At 48.2% G+C, this 17,034-nt stretch overlaps 1 protein-coding gene across 1 annotated transcript in view; it reads right to left on the bottom strand.

The window, feature by feature from the left end:
• The window catches only part of LIG1 (DNA ligase 1), a 110,398-nt gene that overhangs the window by 14,522 nt on the left and 78,842 nt on the right, over nt 1-17,034 (bottom strand). The window contains exons 18-19 of the mRNA XM_029585207.1: nt 14,937-15,047; nt 6-77 (exon numbers count right to left, since the gene is read on the bottom strand). Of these exons, the coding sequence (XP_029441067.1) occupies nt 6-77; nt 14,937-15,047 (183 nt within the window). The remainder of the gene's footprint in view (nt 1-5; nt 78-14,936; nt 15,048-17,034) is intronic.

Genomic DNA, 17,034 nt, shown 5'->3' with positions numbered 1-17,034 from the left:
CTTACCTCCCCATTCAGGTACAGCAGGTCAAAAGCGTAGATGCACACCTGCACTTTGATCTCTGTGGCATCCACATCCTGGGTCAAGTGAAGGTGAGAGAGAAACAAAGGGTGGCTATTTCAGAAGTTTGGCAGGACAACAGGAAAGGGTCATTTTAGTGGAACATAATTCTGTAGCAAAAGGTGTCAACACCGCCCCCCCCCCCCCCCCCCCCCCAAAAAAAAAACCCACCAAGCACCACTTGTATGCTAATTATTTGTCCATACTGCAAACAAACATCCCCATAAGATGTTATTCACATTGATGAACAGGTGTATAGCCATACCTTGGAGAACCAGGGATGAGGGAAGAGAACAAAAGGGCAGGCCAAACGTAATCCACTGGTATAGGAGAGATCTGTGCGATGAGCACAGCTAGATGCATCTATGTCTGTCTGAAATCTGAAGACGCATTAAAAGCCATCCCATCCCCAGCCATCTAATGCAACATGCTCTCTCCCCCCATTCCCTAGACAAGCACAAGCAACCATGTGCACCCCTCCAACCATGTGTATGCCCCCACCCCCTTCCAGCAGCACTAACACAAGCGCAGTATCCCACCCTCAACACATGCATAAATGCAATGCTCTCCCTGCTGGTACACACACAGAACAGGTGCAAACACACACCAGTGTCTTTCAAAGGCCACAAAACGTTTTGGCAGCTCCTGAAATACTGGCCAAAAAAAGATCATAGTCAATCTGTGAGTGTTGAGGGGTTGAAGAGGAAAATTGGTTCTTACCTGCTAATTTTCATTTCTGGAATACCATAGATCAGTCCAGCCTCCCTGGTTTTGCCTCCCTGCCAGCAGATGGAGACCAAGAAAAAAAAAGTTTCACTGACGCTGCCACAATCAACAGGAGAATAGTGAAGCTGCCAACAAAAGGGAACACTTGTTCCCAGAAACCAAAGTAAAACCGCATTATATACGAAACATCAGTATGAGCAGACTCTCCCCTCTCTTATTGGGCGGGTCTCTGGACTGATCTGTGGTATTCCAGGAACAAAAATTAGCAGGTAAGAACCAAATTTTCCTTTCCTGTTCATACCCAGATCAGTCCAGATTCCCAGGATGTACTTAAGCTCCCCTTAACAGGGTGGGACCCGTTTGTATAACACTCACCAAAGCCAATGGAATCCAGAAGAGAGACTTCCAAAGGATAATGTCTGGCAAAAGCGTGCAATGACTGCCAAGTAGCCGCCCTGCAAATATCCCGCAGACACACCTGTTGGGAATCGGCCCAAGAAGTCGCCTGAGAACGAGTCACGTAAGCTCTCAACCACTCAGGTACAGGACGATCCTTACAAGTATTAGTCAAGCCAATCGCCTCTTTCAGCCAACGTGCAATTGTAGATTTCGATGCTTTACATCCTTTTTTTGGACCATTCCATACCCAAAAAGCTGATACACCCTCCAGAAATCATTGGTTACCTTACGATACCTCAACAATGCTCGCCTTACATCCAAAAACACGAAGCTTTTTCGATGAGGCGCAGACAAATTCAGATCTGGAAAAGGCCGGGAGTTTCACAGATTTACTAAGATGGAACGTCAAAAACAACCTTGGGCAAAAACTAAGGTAGCGAGCCATCCAAAACTCCAAACTCTGAAAATGGTAGAAAAAGGATCTTGTCACGACAAAGCATGACGTTCTAAGATTCCCCTGGCTCAACAAATAGCCACCAGAAAAAAACCCAACCCTTCCAGGGTTAAGTTCTTTATGGTTACCCGTCTCATTGGATCAAACAAAGCCTCAGACATTCTTCTAAGAGGGACTGATCCTCCTCACTGGACGACATAGAATCCTTGGCTCCTTGAAGAAAATGTATCATCGCAGACAGAGGATAACCCTGTACTTTGTCCCAAGATCAGCCTAAAGCTTTTATCTGCACTCTCAGAGAGTGTTAAAGATGAGACCTTTAACCAAAATCTCCTGCAGAAAGGCCAAAATATCCGTAGCCAGGATAGGATGTACTCAGTTAACGAAACACAGAGACTCTAAGACCTCCAAATCCTCCCATACAGCCCAGAAATGGAGGGCTTGCAATAAGGTGGTAATGACTTCTTCGGAAAACCCTCTCTGCCTCAGCCATTTCTTCTCAAAAGCCAGGCAGCGAGATAGAAGTGATCTGCCTGATCCAAAAACTAGGCCCTGGCAGATAGCCAAACCTTAACAGTCTATCTACCACAATGCTGATCAGGTCTGTGAACCATGGACGACGAAGCCACTCCAGAGCCACCAGAATCACACTGCTTGGATGTTTCTCTATCCTCCGAAGCACTTCGCCTACCTGCAGCCAAAGAGGAAAGACATATAGAGGAATATCTGGAAACAATAGGAGAATGACAGCATTGATTCACCCTCCACCCTATGTTCTCTCCTACGGCTGTAAATCAGACTGCTTTGTCAATTTGTCTGGACACCAAGAAGCCCATGTGGGGAAACCACCACTTTCTGCGGATGAGACGCATCGCCTCACCTGACAGCTCCCATTCCTCAGGGTCTAGTTTCATCCGACTACAAAGGTCCACCTGAACATTGTCCACCCTTGGATATATGAGAAGCCGTCAGCTGCTACAAGAGTTCTCCCAAACAAATCTACTCCTGAGCCTCTAGACTCATCACCTGACACTTGTTTCCCCACCTTTGGTTGAAAAAGGCCACTGTCATTGCATTGTCCGATAGAACCTGCACCGGACAGTCACATAACCATGGCAGAAAGGCAAGTAATGCAAAATGCACCACCCTCATCTCTAACCTACTGATAGCCCTGGAAGCTTCCTGTCTTGACCAATGGCCCTGCACCGATTGATCCCGACACTGCCCCCTCATCCAGAAAGGCTGGCATCAGAGGTGACTACTACCCAATTTGGAACCTCCGATTCTATATCATGGCTCCAGATTGGCACAAATAAGCCACCATGAAAAGACATGCTCTGTCTACCCTCTTGAGTGGGAGGGGGAAGATGGAACTCCAACAACAGATTCCACCTGGAGAGAAAAGAGCTCTCCGAAGTGGCCACATATGCGCGAATGTCCAAGGCACCAACTCCAATGAGTTATTTATTTATTTTTAATTTTTATATACCGAAGTTCTTGTAGAGACTACAAATCACTCCAGTTTACATAAAACAATGAACTGCCCAACAGAGAGCGGAGCTTTACATAGAACTGTAGAACATATGGAACAATATAACTAGATGACAATTTAACAGTGATAAATAAATATTATAGTTTAACTGGTAATACTAGATGACAATTTAACTAGATGACAATTTAACATAGTGATAAAATAAATATTATAGTTTAACTGGTAATACATAAAATTATATTATTTAATATAAGCAGTATAACTATTTAATGTAGAATAAAGGCATATTAACAGTGCCAAATATATATATAAAAATGAATTTTTTGAACTCAAAGATAGTTGTTCAGTTGCAGAGTCTTAAAATAGGACTTGGTGTGGTGTCCATGATTAGGAGATACCTAATATATAGGATGTCTGTCCGTCAGAGTAGAATTAAGCGTCTGGGAAGGCTTGTTTGAAAAGAAAGGTCTTAAGACTTTTTTTGAATTCTTGGTGACTAGTTTCTGATCTTAGATCTGGGGGAAGCGTGTTCCACTGGTGGGGGCCTGCTGAAGAAATCGCTCGTTTGCTCAATGAAGATTTTATTTGCGGAGCATGCAGTGTTCCTCTGTATGCGCTTCTGATTGGTCTGGAAGACGTGTGCGGTTGGAGTTGAGAGGTTAATGTGATGGGGGCTAGTTTGTTTGTCGCTTTGTGGATGATAGTGAGTACCTTATAGAGTATCCTTTGTTTAATGGGAAGCCAATGTAGATTACGAAGGATTAGGGTGATATGATCTTTTTTGTTAGTGCTTGTTAGTATTCTAGCCGCTGAATTCTGAACCATCTGTAATGGTTTGATGGTGTTGGTGGGTATTCCTAGAAGCAGGGAGTTGCAATAGTCGAGCTTAGAAAGAATGAAGGATTGTAGTACTAGCCTGAAGTCGGAGAAGTAAAGGAGGGGTTTAAGTTTTTTGAGGACTTGCAGTTTGTAAAAGCAGTCCTTTGTGGTATTATTTACGAACTTTTTTAGGTTTAGATGGTTGTCTAGCCATGCTCCAAGGTCTCTGACGTCAGGTGAGAACGTGTTATTTGCGTTTGGTAGAGAGAGGCTGGAAGAGATTGTGAGTGGATCCTGGGAGACAATGAGCATTTCGGTTTTATTAGCATTCAATACTAAGTTGAGGCTTGAGAGTAAATTTTTAATAGGCTGAAGGCATTCGTTCCAGTAAGTGATCGTTTTTTGAAGGGATTCTGTAATCGGAAGAAGGATTTGTATGTCGTCTGCATAAAGGTAATGAGTAAGCTTGAGGTTTGAGAGCAGATGGCAGAGAGGGAGGAGGTAGATATTGAAGAGGGTGGGTGAAAGTGAGGATCCTTGCGGGACTCCTTGCTCAGTAAGGATTAGATGCGATTCTTTGTTGTTTATCCTTACTTTGTAGAATCTGTTGCTTAAGAAGGAATGAAACCATCTGAGAGCTGTGCCTTTGATCCCTATGTTGGCTAGTTGGTCTATTAGAGTAGAGTGTTTTACCGTATCAAACGCAGCAGAAAGATCTAGAAGAACAAGCAGGTAGGATTGTTTTTTCTCCAGATTAACTAGCATTGTGTCCGTGAGAGATAGTAGGAGCGATTCGGTGTTTAGGCGTTTTCGGAAGCCATATTGAGCCGGGGATAGAATATTACGATCTTCCAAATAATCTGACAGTTGCTTGTTGACAATTTTTTCCATCAGTTTGGCAATGAGTGGTAAGTTTGCGATGGGTCTGAAATTAGCTGGGTCTGATGGGGAAGCGTTTGGTTTCTTTAGTAGTGGTTTCAGGATTGCTAATTTTAACTGGTTAGGAACTAAACCTTGAGAAAGGGATGTGTTGATAATTTCTGCAATTGGTTTTGAGATGGTGTTTGGTATGGCGATGAGGAGATTTGTTGGTAATGGGTCTGATGGGTGGGAGGAAGGTTTGAGTTTTTTGAGTGTGTTTTCAATCTCCAGTGAAGAAGTGAGCTCGAATGAATCCAGGCTTGTGTTTAGTTGTGGCAAGGCTGTGAGATGGTGTGTTAGGGTAAGGCTGTTGGATGTGATTGATTGTGTAAGGTTGGTGATTTTTGTCTTGAAGTAGTTGGCTAGTTCGTTTGCTTTGTTGAGAGCTTGGTGGTCTGGGATAGTAGGAGGAGATGGTTTAGTTAAAGAGGAGACGTACGAGAAGAGAGCCTTTGAGTCGAAAATGAAGTGGTGTATTTTTTTTGCATAGAATTCTTTCTTTGTTCTAAGGATGGTATTCCTGTAGGTGTTGAGGAGGGATTTGTAGATGGCATGTGTTGAAGCGGTTGGGTTTTTTCTCCAGCTTTGTTCTTTTTTTCTAAGAGATTGTTTTAGGAATTTAAGTTCGGGTGTAAACCAAGGTTTTCTACTGTCTAATGTAGGTTGTATAGTTTTGGTTGTAGTTGGGCAGATTTGATCTGCAATATTGTTGTTAATATTGATCCATGAGGTAGTTGCAGTTGTTGCGTCTGTGAGATCTAGTTGATTTAATGCTTCGGACATCTTTTCGCTGAGTATGTCTGGGGAGCATGGTTTCCTGAAGTGGATGGTGGATTTGGTAGTGGTTTGAGGAGGTGGGATGTTGATCCTGAGGGTAGTGTGGATGACTCTGTGGTCTGACCATGGAACTGGTGAGCAAGTGGGGTTGGTATGAATGTTAAAGGGTTCGTTAATAAAGATGAGGTCCAGAGTGTGGCCAGCCTTGTGGGTAGGACTGTTGATAATTTGAGTAAAGCCCAAATGGTTGAGTGAGGAAAGGAGTGTTTGGCAGTTGATGGATTGTGGAGCAGCATCTACGTGTAAATTAAAGTCTCCGAGGATTATAGCAGGTTTGTCGGCGTTTATGTGTTTGGCTATAAGTTCAATCAGTAGAGAGGGATCTAATTCTAAGGTTCCTGGTGGTGCGTAGACTAAAGCTATTTGGATTTGTTCGGATTTAAAGAGGGAGAATTCTATTTTAGTGGAGGAGTTGGTAAGTTGTAGAGTTATATTAAGTCCTTTTTTTGCTGCAAGGAGGAGTCCCCCACCTCTTTTTTTGGGTCTGGGGACAGAGAATAAGTCGTAAGATTGTATGGGCAGCTGATTTGTGAGTACAGTATCTGTGTGTTTTAGCCATGTCTCTGTAATTGCACAGATATCTGGATTGACTTCTATGAGGTAGTCACTGAGGATGTCCATTTTTTTGGAGAGAGACTGAGCGTTGAATAGTGTTAAGGTAAACAGAGAGAGTCCTAGGAATTGTGTTATCGGTGAGATCATTATTGGTAAAAGTCTTTGTTGTCGTGCGATGTGCTGAATTGCAGGTTTTGTGTGCTTTCTGATATTGTGCCAGATTTTAGGTATGGTGTAGAGGTGCATTATTGTGGCTCAATTGGTTGGGAATAATGATGCAATATTGAAAATGGTGCACTAAGTTTTAGACAAGCTGGATGAATGCTGTCGAGGCAGGTTGAATGCTGTCGAGGCTCGTTGAATGCTGTCGAGGCTCGGGGAATGCTGTCGAGGCAGGGGGAATGCTGGTGAGGCTAGTTGCATGCTGGAGTGGTTGAGTGAGTGTTGAGGAAGCAGGTATGTGTATGAGATCTGGAGAATGGGATCACTGGCCGCATGCTTGGGTGACGCTTATGTACCTTGCTCCGGTTGTAGGCAGAGATGCGTGACAGAGTCTTTTGGTGTGGGTGGATTCTGCTTGTGCTCCGGTTCACACTAAGGGGCACACAAAGGGGCAAGCCCCTTTGTCGTGCTCCTTCGGCGTGCGACGCCTGGGATCGCTCAGGGCCTTTTAAATCTAGTTTTGTCGTGTCGGTGTGAGGTAGGTAGGCGGCGCGCCCTGCTGACGTGGGTTAGGCCTCTGGCGTGCCTCTCGCGGTGGGAAGGCTCGCGGTGGGGGGCCTTTCGATGCGCTTGCGAGGGCGGCGGCGGCGAGACGAACCAGCAGGAAGCGATCTAGTTTCCCCGCGTGGTCGGCGCGGGGGCCCACGGTGGTAGGGCGAGAGCAATGGCCTTACCCCGATGGGCTCAAGCGCCGAACGCGCGGGCCTCTCTCCCAGCTCTACCTTGCTTCTGGAGTTCTGGGCGTCCTCTTGGGTCCTGCTGCCGCTGTAAAGAGGGCGTCTGGGAGCGCTCAGGGCCTTTTAAATCTAGTTTTGTCGCGTCAAAGTGAGGTAGGTAGGCGGCGCGTCCTGCTGACGTGGGTTAGGCCTCTGGCATGCCTCTCGCGGTGGGAAGGCTCGCGGTGGGGGGCCTTTCGATGCGCTTGCGAGGGCGGCGGCGGCGGCGAGACGAACCAGCAGGAAGCGATCTAGTTTCCCCGCGTGGTCGGCGCGGGGGCCCACGGTGGTAGGGCGAGAGCAATGGCCTTACCCCGATGGGCTCAAGCGCCGAACGCGCGGGCCTCTCTCCCAGCTCTACCTTGCTTCTGGAGTTCTGGGCGTCCTCTTGGGTCCTGCTGCCGCTGTAAAGAGGGCGTCTGGGAGCGCTCAGGGCCTTTTAAATCTAGTTTTGTCGCGTCAAAGTGAGGTAGGTAGGCGGCGCGTCCTGCTGACGTGGGTTAGGCCTCTGGCATGCCTCTCGCGGTGGGAAAGCTCGCGGTGGGGGGCCTTTCGATGCGCTTGCAAGGGCGGCGGCGGCGAGACGAACCAGCAGGAAGCGATCTAGTTTGGTGCCTTGGACATTGAGGGGGCAGCTGATGCCATTGAGCCCAGAACTTGAAAATAGCCCCATACTCTAGGCATTGAACGCTCTAACAGGCGACGAATTTGATCTGGTAATCTCAGCACTCTCTCTTCCGTGAGATACACTTTTCCTTCCTGGGTGGCGAATCAAACCCCTAGATACTCCAAGGTCTGAGAAGGAATGAGATGATTCTTCGTTAGATTTACTATTCAGTCAAGAATCCTTAACCGCCACAGTACCTGTTGTACCGACTGCCGACAGAGGTCTACAGACTTCACTCAAATGAGCCAATTGTCCAGATACGGATGAACTAACATACCCTCTCGTCTGAGGGCCGCCTCCACCACTACCATTAATTTGGTGAATGTCGATAGGCTTCTGTGAAGTCCAGAGATACCAAGAACTCTGCCTTGTGCACTGCCGCTACGAAAGACCTCAGTCTCTCCATGCGGAAACGAGAAACCTTTAGAGCCACAATTACCTTAAAAGTTCCACATTTTTGTTTACCATGAAATAAATGGAATACCTTCTCATTTTTTGCGCTTTTCAAAGAACTGGTAATATAGCCCCGACGCCTCAGGCAGTCCACTGTTCCCTGAACAGTTAGCCACTTGGCACGGAGAGCGCAAGGGGAAACTACATAAGCCTCCCATATTAACCGAGCAAATTCTAACATCTGTTATCACTTTGAGGACCCACTGATCCATAGTAATTTGGCTCACTGCTTGTAGAAGAGCAGTAAACACTCTCCAATGGCTGGAACAGAAGAATGGACCGACCTTGCTTCACTGTGCTGACTCTCAGTCAGGAAAGCACACACACAAGCTGGAAAGAAATTTTCACCCCTCAGTTTGTCTTCTGAGGACTTCTGCTCTTTCAACTCCCCCAGATTCCTCATTATATGATCAAAGTCCTTTTCAAACAAAAGCTGGCCCTTGAATGGAAGGGCACCTAGCTGAGAATTGGGCCAAACATCCGCCAACCAGTTTTGTAACCAAGTAGCCTCCTGGCAGACAGCACCAACATAACCTTGGAAGATGTTCTGAACAGAACATATAAGGAATCAGCTCCATATGCAACAACTGCTTTCAAATGCTCTGCGTGCTTTGCTGGAGCCCCCAGTGCAGACTGAATACCTTGCAACTGCTGGACCCAGTGCAGAAATGCCCTCTGCATAACACTGCTGCAAACTGCAGCCCTAATACCCAGGGCAGAGACCTCAATTTTCTCAAGGTGGACCTCCATCCTCCGATCCTGCACATGTTGCAAAGTGGCAGCCCCTGCCACTGGAATGGTGGTCTTCTTGGTTACTGTTGACACTGAAGCATCTACCTTTGGAACCGCCAGGAGCTACAATACCTCCCTACGGTAACGATAAAGCTTCACTATCACTCTGCTGACCATCAAGCAAAACTCAGGAGCCTACCATTCCCTAACACCAAAAACTCTTCATCAACTTATAAAAGGAAAAGGCTTTTGCCGGACTCCTCAATCATTCCAACATGGTATCTGCCCCTACCAGGTCGGATTCCTCCTGTGAGATCCTGATTCCAAGCTCCTACAGGATGTATGGAATCAAGGGCCAGAGCTCTTTGGCCACCGGAACCTCTTCTGGACCTTCATTCGGATACGCTTCACTTGTGCATCAGAATCCTCTGAATCCTTCTTATCCCTCTCAGGATTATTTGGATGAGGGGAAAGACCCAAAACCCGCTACAAGCTTGACTGCTTTTTCCCCCCTTCCCACCACCTCGGATCTCCTCACCAACCAAGAACCCCTGGAGAACCTGAATTGTGGCCGAAGGACTGCTGCTTGCTTGGCTAAATATGCCCTGCATAAGCAAAACATCCGCCAAAAGTGTTGGGGATTAACCAGATCCATGTTCCAGAGGATCCCCCTCTGTAAGAGGGGCTCCTTGCTCATCCCTAGGACCTGGTACCGCCAGCAATAACTGAGGTGGGGAATTGCCCCACTTCTCCCGCCAACTCAGACTGTCCCTGAAGGGAAACCAAGATGGCCGCCATTCCTGCACTGATGGGGAAAGCCCCAGTGCACAAACTGGACACACATGGGGCTTGCTTAGCCCTTGACCCAGCATTCAGCTGCTCTGATGAGCTTTCCCTGCAGAAATGCAGCATAGACAAACCGGCCCGGAACAGACATGATTGAGAATCCCCACCTCCAAGACTGGCAGGAAGAGCCGTGTATTATGCAGACCATGTGGTATTTCAAGCCACGTGCTGTTCACAAAAGCCCACAGAGAGAAAAGGAGGCTTTGAAGGGGAGCAGCCCTGCACACCAATCGCTTCATCACAGACTATACTGAAAGGAAGCAGCAGCAAGGTAGCACAAAAATCTTATTTTCCTGTTACATTTTTTTTTTAATCAATTTTACGGCTGCCACAAGCCCCAACAACAGGCTCTACCACTGCCAGAAGGCACAGTAACAAAAAAACATACAAAAGAAGAAAGGAAGAAAAGAAGTACTTCCCTGCTCAGCTAGGGTCTTTCTAGACAGAGCTGCCAGCACCAATAAACATTGCTTCGCGGGGGATGAAGGATCTGGACCACCAGATATACATCCCCATGGAATTCAGGACCAAGCTTACACTAAAGGTCACCAACTCCCTGCTTGTCCGCCTCAAACCAGGGAAAGGCGACCCCACCATGACCTAAGAACCCCATGCGATGAAAGGAAAATTGGTTCTTACCTGCTAATTTTCATTCCTGGAATACCACAGATCAGTCCAGATAAGTGGGGTTTTGCATCCCTACCAGCAGATGGAGGCAGAGAACAAACATTTCAGGCACTGCTACTTAACTGAGAGTACTACTTGCAGTCCTTAGTACTGACCTGTACCCAAGCCAAGATGCTACTCCCAAAAACCAGCTGAGGAACCCCCCAGTCTGGCACAAATGTGGTTCCAGGCTTCCGGGGACAGTTCCTACTCCCCGGGATCTAGTTGTCGACTTAAGAAACCTGCCTGCACATTGTCTACTCCTGCGACATGGGAGGCCGCAATCCCTTCGAGGTGATGCTCCGCCCACGCAAACAGTTGAGCTTCCCAAACCACAGCATGACTCCTTGTTCCTCCTTGGCGGTTGATAGACAATGCGATGACTGTGGTGTACAACAGCACTCTTACTATTCAAACCTGAACCAGGGGCAGGAACACCTCCAAAGCCCTGCGCACTACTCTCGTTTCCAAGCGCTTGATAGACCAAATCTTCTCAGCCGTCGACCAGAGACCCTGGGCCAAGCGTCCCATGCACACTGCTGCCAAGTCTTTGAGGCTGGCATCCGTGTTCAACACCACCCAATCCAGAACTTCGAGAGGCACTCCCTTGTCCAAATTGGGCCAAGACAACCACCACGCCAGGCTGGCCTTGGCATCCCGCATCAGGGGGGACATAATACTATTCCGATTTTGGATTCCAGCGAGACAACACCCCCTGTAGCAGTCGCTTGTAGGCAAACGTCCACGGAACCAGGTCCAATGTCGATGCCATGGACCCCAGGACCTGCAAGTAATCCCAGCCCTTTAGGACTGGAAGATGCAAACGGGAAACTTGCACCTGCAATTTCGCTACTCTGTCCACTGTCAAAAACACCTTGCCCTGCCGGGTATCGAAGCGCGCTCCCAGATATTCCAGATATTCCAGACATTGAGCGGGGAACCAGATGACTTTTCGCTATATTGATCACCCAACCCAGGGAGAACATAAGAAATTGCCATACTGGGTCAGACCAAGGGTCCATCAAGCCCAGCATTCTGTTTCCAACAGTGGCCAATCCAGGCTACAAGTACCTGGTTCAGAAGCTGTCTCACTCACTGCACCGAACGATCACACTCCTCCTCTGTCTTCACCCAGATGAGTCAATCGTCCAGGTATGGATGACCCAACACCCCCCTTCCCATCTCAAGGCCGCCGCCACCACCACTTTCGTGAAGGTTCGAGGAGCTGTGGCCAGACCAAAGGGAAGGGCATGAAACTGAAAGTGCTGACCCGGCACTTTGAATCACAGAAACAACTGGTATTCCTTGTGGATAGGGATATGCAGATAAGCCTCTGTGAGGTCCAAGGATGCCAGGAACTCTCTTGCGGACGGATGGCCGCAATCATCATATGCAGAGTCTCCATCCGGAATCGTGGCACCCGCAAGCTCAAGTTCACCTTCTGCAGGTCCAAGATAGAAGGGCACCTTCCGTCCTTCGGCACCACAAACTAGAAGGAATACCTTCCCTGTCCCTGCTCATCCAGAGGAACCGAAAGGATGGCTTCTAAGCTTATCAACCTGCACAGATTTCCTTCCAGCGCGTTTCATTTGCTTCGAGAAGAACAATACAACTCCAGGAAGGTGTCGCTGAGTGGACAAGAAAATTCTAAGGCGTAACCATCCCTTACCACCTCCAGAACCCAGTCTGAGGTAATCTTAACTCACCCCTCGAAAAAATGGGACAATCTGCCCCCTACCACCAACAACGAGGAGTGGGCGCCCGGGGCCTCATTGGGATAATTTACCGGCTCAGGCTCCCTGCTCAGAGCAGCCTCTGGAGGACTGACCAGCTCCCCGAAAGGAATGCTGATGATTAGACGATTGCTTTTGTCCCGTAGAAGAGGAGTCTCTACCGCTGGCCCGAAACCAGCTTGATTCTCAAAAGCGAGGCAGAGCGGGAAAGCTCTTCTTGACACTCTTATCTCCGGCAGCCGACTGCCCTTGGTTTCTCGCCAGGGATTTCATGAGCTGGTCCAGGTCCTCCCCAAAGAGAAGCTTTCCCTTAAAAGGAAGGTTATACAACCGAGTCTTAGATCACATGTCCACTGACCAATTGCGCAGCCATAAGAGTCGCCAAGCCTCCACCACCAAGACCACACTTTAGCTGTGGGTGCGTACCAAATCATGTAAGGCATCTGCCACATTGGAGGCGGGGGTGGCCTGACGGGCCACCTGTGTGGGGGACAGCATACCTAGGGTCGCTTGCTCCTGCAGCTTCTGGACCCACATTGCATCATACTAGCGCACACCACCACCCGGAGACTCAACGCTGACACCTCAAACATGCACTTCAACTGAACCTCCAGCTTACGATCCTGGATATCCTTGAGGGCAGCTGCCCCTCCACTGGAATCAATCTTCTTGGTCACTGTGGATATAGCCGCATTGACCTTAGGAGTTTTAAGGCGATCCAAGTGCTCTTCCAACAGGGGATACAGTTTAGCCATGGCCCTTCCAACTTTCAAGCCTGCTTCTGGGGAGTCTCACTCCCGATTAATGAGGTTCTGGATCTTCTTTGGAATGGGAAAGGCACTGGGAAGACCCTGCAGACCTTCAAGAACCGGGTCAATGCCCTCATTGTCCAACTCCTCCTGAATCAGTTTAACACCCAATTCCTCCAACACCTGAGGAATAAGCGGCCGGAACTCTTCTTTCTTAAAAACACACCACCTGGGGGTCATCCCCATCTGCTCCGGCAGCATCCGCAAGGTCCGGATCATCTATGCTTCCATTCAAGTCTGGATTCTGGTCCACATCCGGGTCCCCCCCCTCCTCCAGATCCGCAGCTAGCGAGCATGCCACCTCATCTTGCGGGTCAGATCCGTGCGCACTGCCTGTAACCCGCGATGTGTTCTGGTCGCGCTGAGAACACTTGTGGACACCCGAGGTCTCTTGGAGGGTCCTGAAGGCCTCTCCCTTGGCCTCCGCCTAGCTGCCTGCCTTGCCAGAAAGGACTCGTGCATCAGCAAAACAAGTTCTGGGGAAACCCCCCCCCCAGACCCTCAGCAACGCCTTCAGGGCTAACTGAGCTCGGAGACTGCCCCCTCTTCAACCCCATCTTCACAAAACTGTGCCGCAGAAGAGAGAGGCAGAGGAGAGTCACCAGAGTCTCTGGCAGTCAGAACCCCAACTGCGATCCCCCTCAGGAACAGCCAAGCCAGGGGGTCCCCAACTTGGCCCCCACTGCAGAGGCCGCGAATCGAGAGGGCCTCCGGGTCTTAGGACCCTTAGCGGAGGGTCCCTCTCCCCCTGAAGCACTGTGCATAGGGAAAAGGAATTGAGGTGGTCAGATGAGGTACTGCAGGCTTGACAGGGCTCTAGCCGCAGTTTCTCAGACATCCTCGACCACAACGCTGAAGCATTTACAGCTCCAGGGAAGGCCGCACCACGTGGTCAAACCTAGGCCGCGTTGTTGCGTGACCCCTAATGGGGCGCGGGAAGATCGGCTGTGGCGGGAAGGACATGTGTGCAAAAAGGGCTCCAAACAGCCCAAAATCGCAGCTGGGAGCAAGGGGAATCCCCGCCAGGGAAGCCCCGTGAATCGTGTGGTCAGAGTGGAGGCAGTCAGCAAAACGAACAGCTAAAAACAACTTCAGCTGCCTGAAGCAAAGAAAAGCCGTGGCGCGCTTGGGTCCCGCGGGAAGCCCAAACCGCAGAACACCGGCAGACACTGCTCCCACTCCCTCAGCAACCTGCTACTCAGTTGTCTGCCCTGGCTTTCCTAGCTGTCCCTCCCAAGTAAGACCAAACAACTTTTTTTTTTAAACAAAAACTTTATTAAACGAAAAAAACCTAAAGGAAAAAGCCCTTAAAGGGATACTTTCCTGAGGGTGCCAGTGCCGGAGAGGGGACGACCTCAGGGCACGAAGAGGGAGCCGGTCCCCTGGCTCAGGGGCCCTGGAATCCACGGGCATCTATAGCTAGGGATATCCAACCCCTCATTCACCTGGCTCAACTCAAGGGATAGCCCACTAAGGAACCTGGTACCTCGAGGAACAGCTCCCAATTTTCCAACTCCAGATCAGTCAGGACTGCAGGTATGCACCTCTACCATCTGCTGGAGACAGAAATACTGAGGGACTGCAGGTGGCACACTCTGCTATGTAGCAGTGCCTCAAGGTTTTGTTCTCTGCCTCCATCTGCTGATATGGATGCATAAACCCCACACTGGTCTGGACAGATCCGAGTATGTTCAGGAACTGGACAATAAAGATGAAGGAGGGTGGGGGAATCAAACATTGAAGCAGCACAAAGTGCAGAGACTAAAAATGTCAAAACATGTCCACTTTTGTGGTTGGGGAGGTAGCAGGGGAAGAGAGGGTACACAAACCTTTCGCTTGCGGGTGGTAAGGATCTGAAAGGGCTGGATCTGTTTTGTTTCATGATCCCAGGCAACAGCTTCCGTGTCGATAATACAAGACTTCACACTGTCTCTCTTCACCTTTACGAGAGAGAGAGAGAGAGAGAGAGAGAGAGAAAGCCTTAGCTTCTCTTCTGTAATTTGGAATTCAATATTTGTTACTTTGACATGGGAATAAATTGTCAGGCCAAGAAAACTGCTAGAATCCAAAAGCAAGGCTAGATGTCCCCTCATCCTTCCCTCCAACCCTAGAATCTTAAGTGTTCAAAAATTAAAAAGGGACCCATCTGGGCTTTTCCTCAGTATACAGATAAGTGGTGCCCCTAGACAGATCACCCTTTACATCTTTCCATTAACAATTTTTATTGTATCAAACAAGAAACAGTTGTCCAATATATACAACCAGACAAAATCTGCATTTATGATACATACAAGTTTTGTTTGAAATTTCATGAAACACTTCCCAATGTCAGCTACACTAAAAACCAATATAACATGAACGAAATTCCCTCCCATCCCAACCCTCCCCCCCCCCACCCACTTCCATTACACACATTGAGGGTTTGCGTGTTCAGGTACGTTACAGGGTTAAAACAGTACAATTCTGATACTGACAGAAAAATTGTTGCCAAATTAAAAAAAACACAACGCTAGTAGAAATAATAATGACAGAATATTAAACTAGAAATATATAGGATTTCCCTTCACCAAACTACATCTCCATTGTTCATATCTTTCCCATAACCATTCAAATTTACCATATTGTTTTTTGGTTGCCAATTTATCTATCAAGTACACCTGATTCAGTTTGCCTACCACAACAGGAATGTCTGGGGCATCTATCCGCCTCCAGCAGAAGGCTTCTGCACACCTTGCTGCCAAAAACATTTGGCTTAGTAAAAGTTGAGTATATCATGTGTTCCATCAGGGATGCCTAACAAACAACATTGCCCACAATGCTGGTACACATCTTAACTATTTCTTTCCAATAGTTGTTTAATATACTCCCACCAGATATGGGAAAAAAAGTCCCTTTTTGAGTACATCCTCTCCCAACATTCATACTTCACCACTGGATAGAATCTATGAAGTTTCACTGTATGAGATACCAACGGCATATAAAACTTTCAGCAACATTCTGGAAAATAGCTATAAAGAGAGGCCTTGCCAGCCTGCAAGTAGACCAAATCCCACTCTTCATCAGTTAGTATTTCTGCTAGGTCTTTCTCCCAAGACCCTTTGTGTGATGGTTTTACATCGCGCTGATTTAAAACCCTGAATAGTTTAGAGATAACCCCTTTTACTTTCAAGGCGTTCAAACAGATTCTGTATAGGAAAATTAGTTCTTACCTGCTAATTTTTGTTCCTGTGTTACCACAGATCAAGGCAGACTCCTGGGTTTTGCCTTCCTGCCAGCAGATGGAGACAGAGAAAGTTTTCACTGACACTGTGCATAACCCAGTGTGCCACCTGTAGTCCCTCAGTATTGACCTGTATCCAAGCCAAGATGTAAGAAACTCTATAAAAATTTGACAGCTCACCCCCTCCCCAACGAAACAGGAGGATGGTGACAATGAACCATACCGGAAATACTGTCCTAGAACAGAAACACAAAACAGCCTAGAGAACTGATAACTCTGCTTCACTTGCAAATAAAAACAGAACGAGCGGGAAACTCACTCCTCAAATCTGGGCGGGCATCTGGACTGATCTGTGGTACTACAGGAACGAAGATTAGCAGGTAAGAACCAATTTTCTTTTCCCCGTATGTACCCAGATCAGTCCAGACTCCTGGGATGCACCCAAGCCCACTAAACTGGGAAGGACCTGGAGAGTCCCGCTCGCAGAACGCTCTCACCAAAGCATGCTGTGGTCAGGGCCCCCGACGTCCAAGTGAGTGCCTGGCGAACGTGTGCAGAGACTTCCAAGTTGCTGCCCTGCAAATCTCCTGCAGTGATTGATACCTGCTGAGCCTCTGCCCAAGAGGGCACCTGCGAGCGCATCGAATGAGCCACAAACCGGCCGGCATCGGCCGACCCTTGGTAATATAAGCAGAACCGATAGCCTG

This window comes from Rhinatrema bivittatum, chromosome 19 (genome assembly GCF_901001135.1).
Source record: "Rhinatrema bivittatum chromosome 19, aRhiBiv1.1, whole genome shotgun sequence".
NCBI classification, from domain to species: Eukaryota; Metazoa; Chordata; class Amphibia; order Gymnophiona; family Rhinatrematidae; genus Rhinatrema; species Rhinatrema bivittatum.
Note: the sequence above shows the minus strand (reverse complement) of the source record. Positions and strands in the feature narration are given on the sequence as shown.